A 14357-nucleotide genomic window follows, 5' to 3' on the forward strand; every position below is an offset into this window, starting at 1 on the left:
ATGGGGAATCTGCAGAATGAGTGGTCTGGAGACGCCCACCTCTCCCACTCCCGGTATGCGCCCCTCCTCCACCCAAGACCCAAAGGGAATCACATAAAGGCAAAGGGGGGCAGGCATGGAGGACACAGAGCATGATGTCCACGGGTGTCACAGCGCTGTTACTGCTGCTGGCGCTAGCCAGGCGGGGTTGGGGTGCACAGGGCCCTCAGCCTCGGCGGGGTCCTACCCCCTGGGCCCAGGCCGCTCCCACTGCTGGGGAACTTGCTGCAGCTGGAGTCTGGACGGCTGGACCATACTCTCATGGAGGTAACCCCGAGAGTGGGTGGGGATGGGGGGAAGGATTCTGGACTCGTGGAGGTGGGACTGGGGGCTGGAACACACCTGGTTCTCTGAATGAAGACAGCTGAGGGCTCTGACCCCATGAGTCCTGAGGAAGGTTGAGGGGCCTGGAGTCCTGGGTTCCAGGAAAGGAGGAGACTAGGGGTGGAAGCTGGGAGCCCCGGCATCAGTTTGAAGGAGGAGGGGGACAGTGGGCCTGAGCTCCCGGTACCGCCCGCTCCCTGCCTCCCTCTACCCGCCCCGGTTTCTGGGTCCTGAGGGAGTTAACAGCCTAGGGTGGGACGTCAGATAGGGGATCCGGGGGGAAGGGGTGCAGAGAGGTCCGCTCTCCTGGTTCAGGGTGGGGAAGAGAGTACCGAGGGCTCAGACGCCTGGTTCTGAGGGTGCAGAGGGCTTGGGACTTCGTCTTCCAGATCTCGAGGGAAGAGGGAGCTGGGGTCCTGGACTCCTGTGGATGAAGGAGGAGGTGGGAATCTGAGCGCCTCGGCCAGGAACGAGGGGCTGAAATGGGGACTCCTGGGTCTGAAGTTAGAGAGAGATGGGGGCGGGGCTCTGGGGTGGAGGAAGCGGTCAAGAGTCCCGACCGGGACCCGCTGAGCAACGGCTCTGCGCAGCTTTCTGGCCGCTGGGGCCCGGTGTTCACAGTGCGGCTGGGCCGGCGCCCTGCAGTGGTTCTCTGCGGCTACTCAGCGCTGCGGGACGCATTAGTGCTGCAGGCGGATGCCTTCTCTGGCCGTGGGGCCACGGCTGTGCTCGAACGTTTCACTCGCGGAAACGGTGAGTCCCCGGCGGCGGCGGAAGTGCTGGCCTAGACCACCCAGTTCGAGCGATTTAAAGGGTTGGACCGGGGCAATGGGGCGGTGCCTAATAAGAATAAAGGCCAATGAAGGCAAACAGCAGGAAGGTGGGGCGGAGCTAAAAGGGACCAAATAGGAGCGGGGGCGGGGGGTGGTGCCGGTTCCTCGTGCAGCCAATAGAAGAGAAGAGCCTAAGAGTCAAAGCCAAAGAGATCAGGCGCTCGTAAGGGATCGAGACCAGTAGAGGTGAGGCCAATGTGCGGATAGGACCGAGAAGGCTGGGTTTACAGCAAAAAGGTCTGGAAAGCAGCAGAGTGAAGGGTGGCGAGGAGGCGGGCTCCAAGACCGGACGCTTCCAGGACGGGCGTGGCCAACTCCCCGGGTGGTCCCCTTCTCTGCCCCACCCCCAGGCATCGTGTTTTCTAACGGGCGGCGCTGGCTGACGCTGCGAAATTTGGCACTGGGAGCACTGAAGGAGTTCCGGTTGGGAGCGCGGACCATAGAGGAGCGCATCTTGGAGGAGGCGGATTGTCTGCTTGGCGAATTTCAAGCCACCATTGGTGCGGCCTGGTCGGGAAAGGAAAGGGACCTTTTGTGGATGTGGCTAATGATCAAGAAAGGGTTGGTGGGGCGCCTGACTGGTTCAGTTGGTAGAGCGTGGGACTCTAGATCTCAGGATGTTCCAGCACCGCGTTGAGTGTAGAGATTACTTAAAAAGGAGGTGCGGCACATTTGTAGTGAACAAAGTCAGTAAGCCAAGCCACCGCATTAAGACCGCGTCCTGTTTCCACCCCCAGGAGCACCGTTTGACCCCCGGCGGCTACTAGATAATGCTGTATCTAATGTTACCTGTTTGGTGGTCTTCGGGAACCGCTATGGCTATGAGGACCCAGAGTTCCTGAGGCTCCTGGACCTCTTCAATGACAACTTCCGCATCATGAGTTCCAGATGGGGTGAGGTGAGAGGGCCCACCCCAGTCCCTTCCTCCCGTGTCAAACCTGTGCCAAGCCCCAAGTACATACACTTTGCCTACATTGGATCATTAGATTGAGAGTCTTGGAATCTTGGAAGGGAAGAGTTCTAGAACTAAGAACATTAAAATCCTGGTGCAAGGGCACCTGGGTGGCTCGGTCTGTTAAGTGTCCAACTCTTGATCTCAGCTCAGGTCTTGATCTCAGGGTCATGAGCTCAAGCCCCGAGTTGGACTCTGTGCTGGGACTAAAGCCCTACTTTAAAAAAAAAAAAAAAAGCTAAGTCCTGGTTGTAATTTCCCCTGCAGGGGACCTAGTGGTCTTGTTCAAGGTCCAGTTGCCATCTTGTCCCCCCAGATGTACAATATTTTCCCCTCCCTCCTTGACTGGCTCCCGGGTCCACACCACCGAATCTTTCAAAACTTCACGGAGCTTCAGGTCTTCATCTCTGAGCAAATCCAGCAGCACCAACAGACACGGCTGCCAGGGGAGCCCCGCGATTTCATTGATTGCTTCCTCGATCAGATGGAGAAGGTGCAGGCCCCTATTACCCTAAATTCTACCCATGCCGCCCACCAAGAGGTGCCAGGCACATGGCAGCCGCCCATCTCTGTACGCAGGAACAGAAAGACCCAGAGAGCCATTTCCAGGAGATGTTGGTGATGACCACACACCTTTTCTTTGGCGGCACTGAGACCACAAGCACCACTCTGCGTTACGGGCTCCTTATTCTGCTTAAGTACCCTGAGGTGGCAGGTCTGTGAGCTGGAAAGCCTGGGATGAGGGGCTAGGGTTTGGGGGTGGCTGGGGGTCAGGACACACGCAGATCACGCCCTCTGCCAAAGTGCAGTGGTAGGTGGGACACGCACCCCGAGGCTGGAGGACTGCAAGCGCCTGTCCTGCACCAACGCGTGCTGCACGAGATCCAGCGCTTCATCAGCGTGCTGCCGCTGGGGCTGCCACGCGCCCTCACCCGGGACACCCACCTGCGTGGCTACTTTTTGCCCAAGGTACCCACCGAGCAAGGGGATTCTGTGCAGGGCCCCAGAGCTCCTAGAACCTAAAGCATCAGACCTGAGCCTGTCCGATGCTGAGTTACAAAGTCCTGGGAACAGAAAAGAAGGTCCACCTTCCCAGTGGCTTTTACAAGGGGTCTTGGATGGATAAAAGGCCATGGCTAATCAAGTCCACAGGGTAATCCTTATGCATCCCCCAGGGCACCTTTGTGATTCCTCTCCTGGTGTCTTCACACCAGGACCCCACCCCATTCAAGGACCCAGACTGCTTCAACCCCACCAACTTCCTGGACAAGGGCGAGTTCCAGAGCAGAGATGCCTTCATGCCCTTTGCCCCAGGTATGGGCCAGGAAGGGAGGGGACAAGCCTGGGCAACCCCCCCCCCCGCCCCGCCCCCAGCAGCTACATGGTTCCCACCCTGCGTCCCTGTGTGCTCAGGCAAGCGAATGTGTCTGGGTGCAGGCCTGGCACGGTCCGAGACCTTCCTCTTCCTCACCACCATCCTGCAGGAGCCCCACCAGCATCGACCTCACCCCGCAGTACGCCGGCCTGGGCAATATTCCCCCAGCCTTCCAGCTCCGCCTGGTGGCCCGCTGAGGCCAGGCTCAGCTGCCCTCTGCTCACTGGCTCTCAGACCTCCTTACCTGCCTTCGTCAATAAAGGCCCTGAATTGCAAATGGACAGGTCTCCTTACCATTAAGAGGGAGAGGAAGAGTCAGAAGTTTGCAGCTCTGAGGTAAACTTTTATTTCTTGGCTGACAGGACTTTTCACGCCCATGCTCCTCCCAGCACCTCTTCTCCTGCCCACGTAGTGGCAGCCTAGTCCAAAAGGTGCCACGGCCATAGGGGTTGGGGAGTCACTTCACATTCCAGGCTGGAGGAGTTGGGGGGGAGGGGCTTGGAGATACTCCCCCGCCACAACAAACCTTTGCCAGCATCAGGCCATGACATTCCCACCCCTATTCCTGCATCCTGGTGGGAGGCAGCAATACCTCCTTCCAGCTCTCCATGTCTGAGGGGCACGACCAGACAGGGCAAGCCACAGGCCCCCAGCTCCAGTGACGTAGTTCCCAATGCTGGCCCCTGCCCAGGTCACAACCCCAGCCCCCATCAAAGGGCAGCAGAGGTCTCTCCTCCTCCTTGGTCCTCAGCGTCAGACGGAGCCCTCCACACCAAGCAGGACAGAGGCAAAGCCAGAAGCAGCAGCGGTGGCAGAAAAGGAGCAGGCACCGAGACCGGTGGGCTGCTGGGCCAGCAGCACAGGGGCCAAAGGCTCTCCCGAAGTCAGGGCAAGCTGTCTGTCCATGCAGCTCTGGGGCTGGCCACTAGGTGGGCGTAGCAGGTTGTGAGACAGGTACTTGGACACCTTTCTGCCCGGATGCTGGGGGTTAAGAGGAGAGGAGAGGGGGAGTCATCAGGGAAGGGACACAGAAGCCAAGAAAAACCTGGGAAGATGGAGGAGAGGCCAGAAGAAATGGGGCTCATGCTGGGGGGGTGCTGGGAGAGTGGGGCTGTCTAGAGAAGATAGGCAGAGAGGAGAAAAAAATGAGTCACAAAATTGAGTTAAGAGACTGACAAGGTGAATTAGGGGACTTGAGGCCTTGGGAGGCACATGGAATAGTAAGGGTTTGAGGGAGGGGATGCCCTTTGGGAAGCAGGTACCTAGCTGATACTTGTCTTTGGCTGCTGCCCGCTCCTTGGCATCAAAATACCAGACAGTGATGGCGTACCTGGGGACCAGAGCAGCCCCAAAGGGCAGTTAGAGATTACTTTTCTTCAATTCCAGCCACCGTATCCAGTGACACTAGAGTTCACCCTTTGGAGCCTGGTTCTGTTCCCAATTAGGCCCCTCTCAGCACCTCACCACTCCCTGGCCACTCCCGGGGTCTGACAAGTCTTTGTTGGCACAGAACGGGACACCTGAGCACATCCCCGCAAGCATGGGTCATACCTGGTGGCATAGGCTGGTTTCACCTCATGGGGGTTCCGCCGATCAGACCAGAAAATGAGCAACCGATCAAAGAGTGGCTCGATGTTGGCAACCACAGGCCGGCCCTCAGGGAAGATCTGCAGCAGGCCGCCATGCACCTGAGGGCAGGCCAGAGGATGAGGCAAGAGGCTGGCCGGTCCAGCCCCCACCCTCTGCCTTGCACCACCCTGCCCTCCGGAGCCTGCCAAGGGGATGTGGCAGCTGCACATATCATTCCCTCCCACCACTCAGGTTCTTAAAGTGAATGACAGCCCAGAGTCTGCATCACCATGGAGCTGGGGCAGGAAGCTACTAAAGACAGGAAATGGGATGGGGTAGGGGTGGGGGGGAGGGGAGGGGAGTGTTCCTTAGACCAGAGGTGAGGCAGACAGCACCATTCACCAAAGGGGGGGGGGTGCGTGCTGCCACCACATGGTCAGCTGGAGAGAAGGAGGTGCCATTTCCCAGGAAAAGCCAGCCAGCAGGCTAACTGCACTGCCCGGCTGTGGACTGAGAAGAGGAACGGGAGAATGCCAGAAGCTGAGCTGGGAGCGGAAAATGGAGCAATGCAGCCGCCTCACCCTCACCCCCTACCTTGACGTCCCAGTTCTGATTCAGGTAATAGATACAGGTGATGCAGCGGCCATCGCCATGGGGATTGTCAACATGCCTCACGTACCCCAGCCCGTTGCCTGGGTAACACGCCACCATGGCCTGGCAGAGACAGATGGAGGTGGGTTTACTGGGGCTAGGCAGCGATATTTGGGGAAGCAGCCATTACCTCCTCTCTTTCACCCCTCCGTGCCCCTTGTCTGTCCCCCGACTCCTCCAAGAGCTCCAGCCCCCAGACTTTCTTCTTTTCCAGCTAAGCCACCATCTACCAGAAACTTCAGCTCTTGGGCCTGATAACCCTCTCCCTGTACACACATGCCCAGAGCCTGGCACCCAGGTGGGGCTCAATGAGCGACTGAGGATTTTACTTAAAGATAAATTGACCCCCGCCCCTCTGAGACCTCTCAGTGGAATAAAACCAATTTAAATGTTTTCTGGTATGGAAGAATGTGGCCTACTGCTCTAGACCATGGTTCCTGACCTTGGCTTCAGAGTGGAATCACCTGGGATGCTGATGCCCAGGCCCATCTCAGAGGTTCTGAAATATCTGGTCTAAGGTGGAGGCTGGAAATTTTAAAGGTTCCCCCAAGTAATTCTAATGTGCAGCAATGCTGAGGACTGCTGCCCTTGACTACAAAGAATCCCAAGTTGTGTGTTTCCTACACATATGAAAAGGTACCCAAACCCTGTGTGTGACTAGAACCTGAAATCCAACTCCCACTCCAAGAATGACCTTGCTGGGTAGCCCCTGACAGTCCCATCATCTACATGGGCCTCAATGGCCTCATCTGTACTAAACACCTCCTCTGTTTACTGCCCTCTGACTTCAGAACTCTGGATTCCTGACCCCCACAGACCTAAGAGAAATCACTCCAGCTCTTGGCTTCGGTGTGTACAGGTCTAGCCACAGGGTTCTGACCTCCTCCCCCTGCTGGGTGCCATCCCCCTGGCCACCCTTGACCACATGGAGGCCTAGGGCCTGGCCACTCGGGGTGCCTGTTTCTCGTTAGGGAGCTGACAGAAAAGTGGATGTGGTGTAAGGAAAAGGGCCCAGGCATTCCTTCAGACCTAACTCCCAGGTTCGAGTCCCAGTGCTGCCACACGAGCTGTAACATCAAGCAAGAGACTTCACTTCCTTGTCTCAGGTCCCGCATCCATGAAATGGAGCTGATCAACTACCTCACAGGTATTGTGGGAAGCAAACAAGACAGATGTTTGGGCAGGCACCAAGCAAGGTACCTGTCACATGGAGAGCCAAAGCACAGACTAAAATGACGCTAAAAAGAAAAAAAAAAGTCCCTATCCTACCCTTTGCCCAAAGCCACTTGGGAGGACTGTGTAAGGCAAAAGGGGAGTACTGGCAGGCAGACCCTCTGGCTCCTTGGACCACCTGTCTCGACGCCTTGACCCACATTGGTGCCAGGCCACAGACCACCTGCTGATGCTCCCCACTAACGCTCAGCTACACCTGTTGGCCACAGCCCTGAAAGACAGCCCTGACCAGAAAGATTGGCATCTGCTGCCAAAACAGGAGCCTTGCCTAGCACTCTGTGGCAGGCCAGGCCGACTCAATCCTCAGCCTTCTTCCAACACATCACTCCCAGGGCTCAACCCAGCACGAATGGTAAACAGCTCTGCGTTAAACACGTGTCCCCAAAAGAGCACAGCGCCTCCCTGGGGAGGAGCAGCCAGGAGGGCTTCAGCTGGGTAAGGCCATCCAGCCGTGGGGAGCCATGCTTCTCTCTGGCAGTGCCAGGGTGAGACCTTGGCCCCCACACCCCTGGTTCAGGAGAACCTTCTTTGCACTACTCACTCCCTGCAAACGGGTCAGTGTTCTGAGCAACCACACCACTGGGAGGAAGAATGTGGCTACGTCCGGGTGGCCTGCCATCAAGCCCTCCCCAGACAGAATCCAAGCAGAGATTTTGCTGGTTCTGCACAAGGACGGGGTGAGGAAGGGAGTCCAGTGCTGTGGCCTCTTTCCCACAATCCATCCCCACACGGCAGCCAGAGACCCTTTTCTCCAGCTCTTCCTTGCTCAGATCCCTGTCAAGACCCCCACCACATTCCAAGAAAATACAAAATATAAATTGTGTATTTTCACAGCCTCAGCCTTCAAGGCCACCAACCTCACCTACCATCCCCATCACTCTGCTCCAGCACCTCGGGCCTCCTCACTGCTCTCACCAGACCAAGTTCAGCCACAAGGCCTCTGCGCCTGCCTGGTACACACTTCCCCTGGTCCTCCTTGTTGTTCACATCTCGGGTCCAAGGGCACCTTGAGTATCCGGCTGAATACACCTGGGCTGATCTTCCATTCTACCCTCTCAATGTGAAATCAGCACAAGTACTTGTTTACCTAGTACTGGCCTGACAGGCAGGCCCATGGAAGCCTCTGGGGCCGAGCTTGTCTCCCTAGCGCCCAGGCAGTAGCTGCTGACTGAAAGCACTCCTCTGGGTCTCAGGGACTCCAACCTGTCCGGCCCTCCACACCCTTACACAGGGTCTCCCACCACGCATGCAGGGACAGCGTCCGTATTCTGGTATGGAATGGGAGTCGTGCATGAAGACTGGCAACAGAAACAGGCCCTTTAAACTCCACCGATCCCCCCACCCACCCACCCCCACACACACCATGGCCCCAGAGAAGCATCTACTTCCGCTCCTACCAGGGAAAAGGACAACAAGCAGAGTGACATGGAAGTCTGCTCCTCACCCTCCCATCTCAGGGAAGGGGTAGCTTGTGTCAGAGCCAAGAGACTTAAAGATTTAAGGGCTATTGGTGACAATGTGCCAAAAACCCCAACCCAAACACACAGAGTTAGAAACTGGGGAGTGAGACAGTCCCACCTCCAAGCTGCTCTGAAAGGGACAAACCAAGCCAGCCAGGCCCGCCCTATGGTCCCCGATGGCAGTCCTTGATGCCAGTGGGAGTCAACTCTCTCCCATCTGCAGGTCAACTGAGCAGAGAGACTAGAGAAAGTTGGGAGAACAAAACAGGAGTTCCACTCAAGAATGACCAACAGATGGGGTGCCTGAGTGGCTCAGTCGGTTAAGTGTGCGACTGTGGCTCAGTCGGTTAAGTGTGCGACTTTGGCTCAGGTCATGATCTCACGGTTCCTGAGTTTGACCCCCATGTCCAGCTCTGTGAGGACACTCAGAGCCTAAAGCCTACTTCGAGTTCTGTGTCTCCCTCTCTCTGCCCCTCCCCTGCTCACACTCTCTCTTTCTCTCTCTCAAAAATAAATAAACATTAAAAAAAAAAAAAAAAGAATGACCAATAGGCAGATTGTTTCTGACGCCAGCCACACTGGTGATCTGTGCCCCCAACACCTCTGTGGCCACCCACCTCAGCTCACTCTTATTCCAAAGCCTGGGGAGGGAGGCCAGATGTTGCCCTTTGAAGGTAGGAAAGCCTGGAGTTGCTGTCTCACTGGGGCAGGGGAGGGTCTGAGAGGAACTCCAGTGATTGGGTTGGGTCCTCCCCTCCATTCTCAGTTGGCCTGGTTTGTTCTTACCTCCCAGAGCAACAGAAGTCACCCAAGACTAAAATAGTCCCAACACCCCCAGTCCCCAACCACATCCAAAGCACCAAAGGAGAAGAAATCGGCTCCCTCTACTTTCCCCTTCTCTCTTAAAACTGCCAAAGACTAGCTGGGGACTTAACTGATTTCTGTATCCTGTAGATGAGCAAACTGAGGCTCAGGAAAGCATGCTGCTCTGGGCCACTCAGCTCTCGTGGTCTCCCGCCCAAACTCCCTCCTATGAAGGTGGGTGACCTGGGGTGCAGGTGCTGAGGACCTTGTGGCCAGGGAGACTCCCACTCATCTCTCCTGCTTCGCAGGAGCAGAGCCTAGGGAAAGGCCTCCTCTGGCTCTCCAGCTATCAGGTAAGGGAGGAAGAGGAAGGAAGTAGGACAGGACAAGTTCCAGCTGGGTGGGGAGGATGCCGGCTTCAGCCCGGAGGGAGCCTGGATCCCTAAGCCAGCTCCAGCCAGTGGCAGAGCTGTACAGAGGCAGGACCCAGGATGGGATCAGACTGAAGAGGGAGACATCAGGAGCACAGCCTCATGCCCGCAGGGAAGCAAGCAGCCCCGCCACCAGCCAGGCATCACTGGCGTGCAGCAGGCACTCCCTACGAGGCCTTGTCCAGAAAGGCCCTGTGGACCAAGGTCTTCTGAAAAGCTCCTGACCCTAAGTTCCTGAACAGGCAGCTGGAGACACTGATGACTGCCCATAAACTCCACAAAAGAGCATTTTTCTTAAAAAAGGGTCTGTGGTTCTGACAGATTGTCAAAAAAGCCCAGGTGTCCAAAAAAAAAAAAAAAAAAAAAAAAAGGTAAAAAAAAAAACTCAAAAAAAAAAAAAAGGGCCAAAAAAAAAAAAAAAAAAAAAAAAGGATTAACAACAACTACTCTAAAACAAGAAAAAGGTACCAAAAGACACAAAATAGAAAATCAAGAAAACAGATTAGGACCAACAGGAATGAAGAGATGGATAAACGAGACAGAAAGGATGAGGGGAGAGTCTAGGATGGGGAAGCACAGGAAAGGTGGAGGACAGGACCCCCATCTCCCAGGCCAGCACACAAGCAGCCAGCGCCACCCTCAGGAAGCTGTCCTTGCTGCAGATGCCACAGCATGGCACAGGGGTACAATGGAGTCCAGCGCCAGCCAGGCGCAGCGGGCAGCACCTCCTCCCTCAGCCTGGCACTGGCTTCACCGCTGCCACCCTCCCCACTCTGTCTCCTGGTTCTCCTGCCTGGAAGACAGAACAGACGGACCAGAGACAGACAACAGGAGGGACTAGACAGACCAGGAGACGGGGATGGATGAAAAGATAGAGAAACAAGGAAAGAGAAAGTGCACAGACCCCCAACGTCCCCACACGGAGGCAGAGCCCAAAGCAAACTCCAACACCAACACTCCCCCCACTGGAGCTGTCTAAACCCTTCTGTGACCCCAGAAGCCGGTCTCCAAGCGCACAGGTACCCGATAGAGAAGCGTTGCCCCATCCCCCTCCAAGGCCCTTGCAGCCTTACCTTGGTGCGCCCGTTGATGACGTAGCCACCCAGGCGCCCAGCACAGTGGCGGATTACAGCATCCACGTGGGCCATGAGGACCCCGATGCTTCGGCAGCCCGGCTCGTGGCCTTCCACCCAGGCAATCTGGTCCCCGCGAATGCTGCGTGGCGGGATAGCCCGCTGGCTCACCAGCTGCCCGTCACGCAGGCGCCCACTCCGCTTCAGGGCCTCCACCTCGGCCAGCACACAGCCACCCAATGCTGCCCCCAGGAAGCTGTCCTTGACACAGATGCCATAGTACCGCATGCAGGGCACAATATAGTCCAGGGCCAGGCGCTCGGGCGTGGCGGGCAGCACCTCCTCCCTCAGCCCTGCGCTGGCCTCGCCACTGTCACTGCTGCAGCCCATCCCGCCCTCCCCTTCGGCCTCTGCCTCCCGGTTCTCCTGCCTGGCCCAGGACCGCTTGCTGGGTGCAGGGGCATCCCCGCCATCCTCTGCCCACTTCCGTTTGGGGGCCTCAGGCCGGGCGCCCTGGGCCGCCAGTCGCTGGCACCCCTTGGTGACCAGTGCTGCAGCGCCCTCACTCTGTAGGGGCCGCAGCTCACCACCATCCTGCCCGCCTAAGCCCTCCCGCAGGGGGCTGGCTGTGGTGGAAGTGGCTGTGACCCTGGGGGTCCCGCTCCCCGCCGAGGCCTCACCAGGTGCTCCTGGTCGGTGGTAGGAGGGTAGCAGGGGACAGGGCAGGTAACTCTCCACCCCCATCCTGGCCCGGCCAGGCTCCAAGGGCTCTGACACAGAACCCGGCAACTGAGGGAGAGCCTGACTCAAGGGCTGCGGCTGGCACGGGCTGTCCATGGCAGCAGCGTCTTCATCCCCCGGGCATGGAGGGCACGGCCCGGGCCCATGGTGCCACCCTCCTCCGCCTCCGCCTCCTCCACTTGATGCAGCCGGGGGCCGGAACGGCTGAGCCTGGCGTGGGGCAGGATGAGGCAGGGCAGGCAGCAGAGGCTCTTCTCGTGCCCTGGGGGTGCTCGCTGGTCCCCAAGTCCTCTGCCACCCCTAGGGGCTTGGGAAAGGACCCGTCAGGGTGGCTGCAAGGGGGAGAGAGAAAAAACAGAATGTGAGAAGAGCTAGAGGCAGTCCGGCGGGGGGTAGCGGTGAGGAGTGGCAGGGGGCAGTGGGGAGGAAGGCAGACTTGGCTACGGAGACCCCCCCCCCCCAAACGCCAGGCCAAGTCGGGGAGAAGATCATGGGAACTTTGGGCGGGAGGGGGGAATCACGGAGAGAGAAGGCAGTGAGGGAGGCAGCCGAAGAGAGGAGTGAGACTGGGGAGATGACCCAAAGGCACAGGACTGCGGTGGGGGCTCGGACACAGAAACTGAACAGCAAGGAGAGAGGGGGCCTGGAGTAGAAAAGGAATACTGGGGCAGCAGGGAGCGCGAGAGTTGGAAACAAATACACAAGGTGGGGGGGACTCTGCCTGGGGATTCCAGGGACACACGGCGGGAACGTAAGGCTCCACAGACAGAGCAAACCGGGGAGTCCAGAGACAAAGAGAATGGGGGGGTCCAGAGACGGAAAAGCCGACCGGAGAGAAGCTGGGAGGGCGAGCCTGAGACGGCCGGACTGAACGGGGCGGAGGGGTCAACCTAAGCCCAACGAGAGGAAGCCAGCCGGCGGCTGACACACACCCAGACGGAAGGGAGGGCCTAAGACAGACAGACAGACGGAAGGCAGCCGCGGGAGGAGGGTCCACAACGACAGGGGGAAGGGCGGGGGAGGGGACAAGACAAGAGAGGGCGGCCCCTCCCAACCCCCTTCGGTGCGGGCCTCCCAGCTCGGGGCGCCGCAGGCGACGGAGGCCCGGCCCGTGGACCGCTCGGACCCCGGATTCCCTCCCCCCCACCACCGCCGTCGGCCGGCGCGCGCTCTCCGCTCCCCCGCCCTCAACGGCCGGCACTCAACGCGCCCGGCGCGTTCCCTCCCCCACGCCCTACCCCCACCCTTCCCTTCCCGGGGTCGCAGCGCTCCGCCACGCCGGGCCGGCAGGCGCCCCCACACCTCGCTCGGCTCGCGCCCGCGCCCAGGCTCGCGCGCCCTCTCCGCCCCGCTCCCTTCCTAGCTCTCTCCTCACCGAGCTTTTTCCTCCGGCCTCGGCGCCGTCGTTTGTGCCAGCCGCCCAGCGCCGCCCAGCGCGCCATACCCCGCCCCCACCTCCCGCGACGCTCCGCCCCTGCCTCGCCCGCTGGGCACGTGACCTCACCCGCTGAGGAGACCGTGCGTGCGCAGGCGTGAACCGCGCGGGGCGGAGCAAGGAAGTTCAGAACACCCTCCTGGAGGTAGGGGAAATGGGTCGGCCGCCAACGCGAGGCTCATTTGCGTACTGCACTCCGCCCCTTTTGCCCGGGAGGAGGAAGGGGGTTAAAAGGGCTGGATCGGAGAAAGGGGGGAGGGTTCTGCGGTAGGCCAGGCGATGTGGGAGGGGCATGCAAATAAGGTTGTTTACATAGGCCTGCCCACCCTCTCAGAGCCCAGAGCGCCGGAGAATGACGTGTAGCCGGGTCGGACAGTGGCATGCAAATGAGGTTATTTACATGGGCAGCCCCGCCTTCTCACCGCCCAAGAATAGAGATGTGATAAATGTCTGCACAGTTAGTTGGGAAATGTATGTAAATGCGCACATTAGTAATCTACTTAAGTACCTTCTATAACGGAGGGAAAGAAGTGCAGAACGCCCCTGAGAGAAGAGAGAGCGGACTGGAAGGGATGTGTGCCAAAATATGATCCGCTTCATCCTGCCTCTTCGGGACAATTGTGGGCAACCTACGAAGGCTACGCAGAGAAGACATTTGTCTAACAGCCTTGGGTCTATGAACATTTTGGGCGACCCTGCCTGGAAGACTATGCAGATGTCATTTAAATACCCTGCCCCCTCCACCATTGCCCGGGCAGACGGGGGTTTAGGGGCTCAGGCCTGCCCTCTGAGTGGGTTAGTGCTGACCTGGGGATGGCAGAGAAATTGGGAGGGTCTCAGGGGGCTGCACCTGTCCCTGGTTTTGTCAGTTCACCAGGACGCAGAGAGATATACACCAGTCTCAAGTATGCAAGGGTCAGGGTTGCACAAAGGCCCACAAAGCCTTTAGGGGCATACTCAGGGTTCATGGTCACACACGGGTGTATCAAAGATGCCAAATTCACACTAAGACAAACACACCTCAGGGCATACATACACAGTCACACACGCAATAGTCAGACACTGCCTGGAACTTTCAAGCATCAAACACACGTAGGTTTCACCTACAAACCTGAATTTTCATTCCCCGGCATTGGTGCCAAACACCACCAGCCTCATGGATACAATCACTGAGGACACAAAGCGGTCACAAGCAACAGTGTCACACACAATCAGCACACATTCCTACAGATGCCATCACACACCCATCACACACATCACAAACACAAGGACATCAGCGCTACACAGGTGGGCCTCCAGCATGCCTTGTCACAACAAGTGCAGTGAGAAACCCCCCTCCACAGCAAACATCTGAGTCATGGTGTACCCCCACATCATATCCAAACCACAAACATGACCCCCAAACACGTGGTTCTTCCATCAGGGACCTCTTCTGTC

The 14357-nt window shown here is 58.1% G+C and overlaps 2 protein-coding genes across 7 annotated transcripts; one reads left to right on the plus strand and one right to left on the minus strand.

Annotated features, from left to right (window-relative positions):
• LOC125916159 (cytochrome P450 2F2-like) lies at positions 1 to 3799 on the plus strand. Its single transcript, XM_049622320.1, is given in 12 exon segments — positions 1 to 53; positions 240 to 306; positions 954 to 1116; positions 1388 to 1696; positions 1934 to 2094; positions 2465 to 2641; positions 2728 to 2867; positions 2923 to 3014; positions 3017 to 3117; positions 3324 to 3462; positions 3562 to 3631; positions 3633 to 3799. Coding segments are annotated over 12 exon segments (1560 nt in total). The 3' UTR covers positions 3721 to 3799.
• Positions 3800 to 3845: 46 nt separating this feature from the next.
• Positions 3846 to 14312, minus strand: EGLN2 (egl-9 family hypoxia inducible factor 2). Of its 6 annotated transcripts, XM_049621796.1 has the most exons (6): positions 12861 to 13038; positions 10745 to 11817; positions 5687 to 5806; positions 5075 to 5211; positions 4786 to 4853; positions 3846 to 4504 (listed from the first exon to the last, which is right to left on the minus strand). In XM_049621796.1, the coding sequence occupies exons 2-6, from the start codon at positions 11579 to 11581 to the stop codon at positions 4449 to 4451; spliced, it is 1218 nt and encodes a 405-aa protein (XP_049477753.1). In that variant the 5' UTR covers positions 11582 to 11817; positions 12861 to 13038; the 3' UTR covers positions 3846 to 4448. The 6 variants fall into 6 exon arrangements, with proteins under 6 accessions (XP_049477753.1, XP_049477754.1, XP_049477749.1 ...); XM_049621797.1 differs by lacking the exon at positions 4786 to 4853 and having other exon boundaries at positions 12861 to 13053; XM_049621792.1 differs by lacking the exons at positions 3846 to 4504; positions 4786 to 4853; positions 5075 to 5211; positions 5687 to 5806 and having other exon boundaries at positions 10080 to 11817; positions 12861 to 14312.
• Positions 14313 to 14357: the final 45 nt, after the last annotated feature.

The sequence above is a fragment of the Panthera uncia genome (genome assembly GCF_023721935.1).
Source record: "Panthera uncia isolate 11264 chromosome E2 unlocalized genomic scaffold, Puncia_PCG_1.0 HiC_scaffold_19, whole genome shotgun sequence".
NCBI classification, from domain to species: Eukaryota; Metazoa; Chordata; class Mammalia; order Carnivora; family Felidae; genus Panthera; species Panthera uncia.

What these genes read in the sequence shown, in the direction of transcription:
- EGLN2 (XM_049621792.1), bottom strand. Translation starts at nt 11,581, where the DNA reads ATGGACAGCCCGTGCCAGCCGCAGCCCTTGAGTCAGGCTCTCCCTCAG.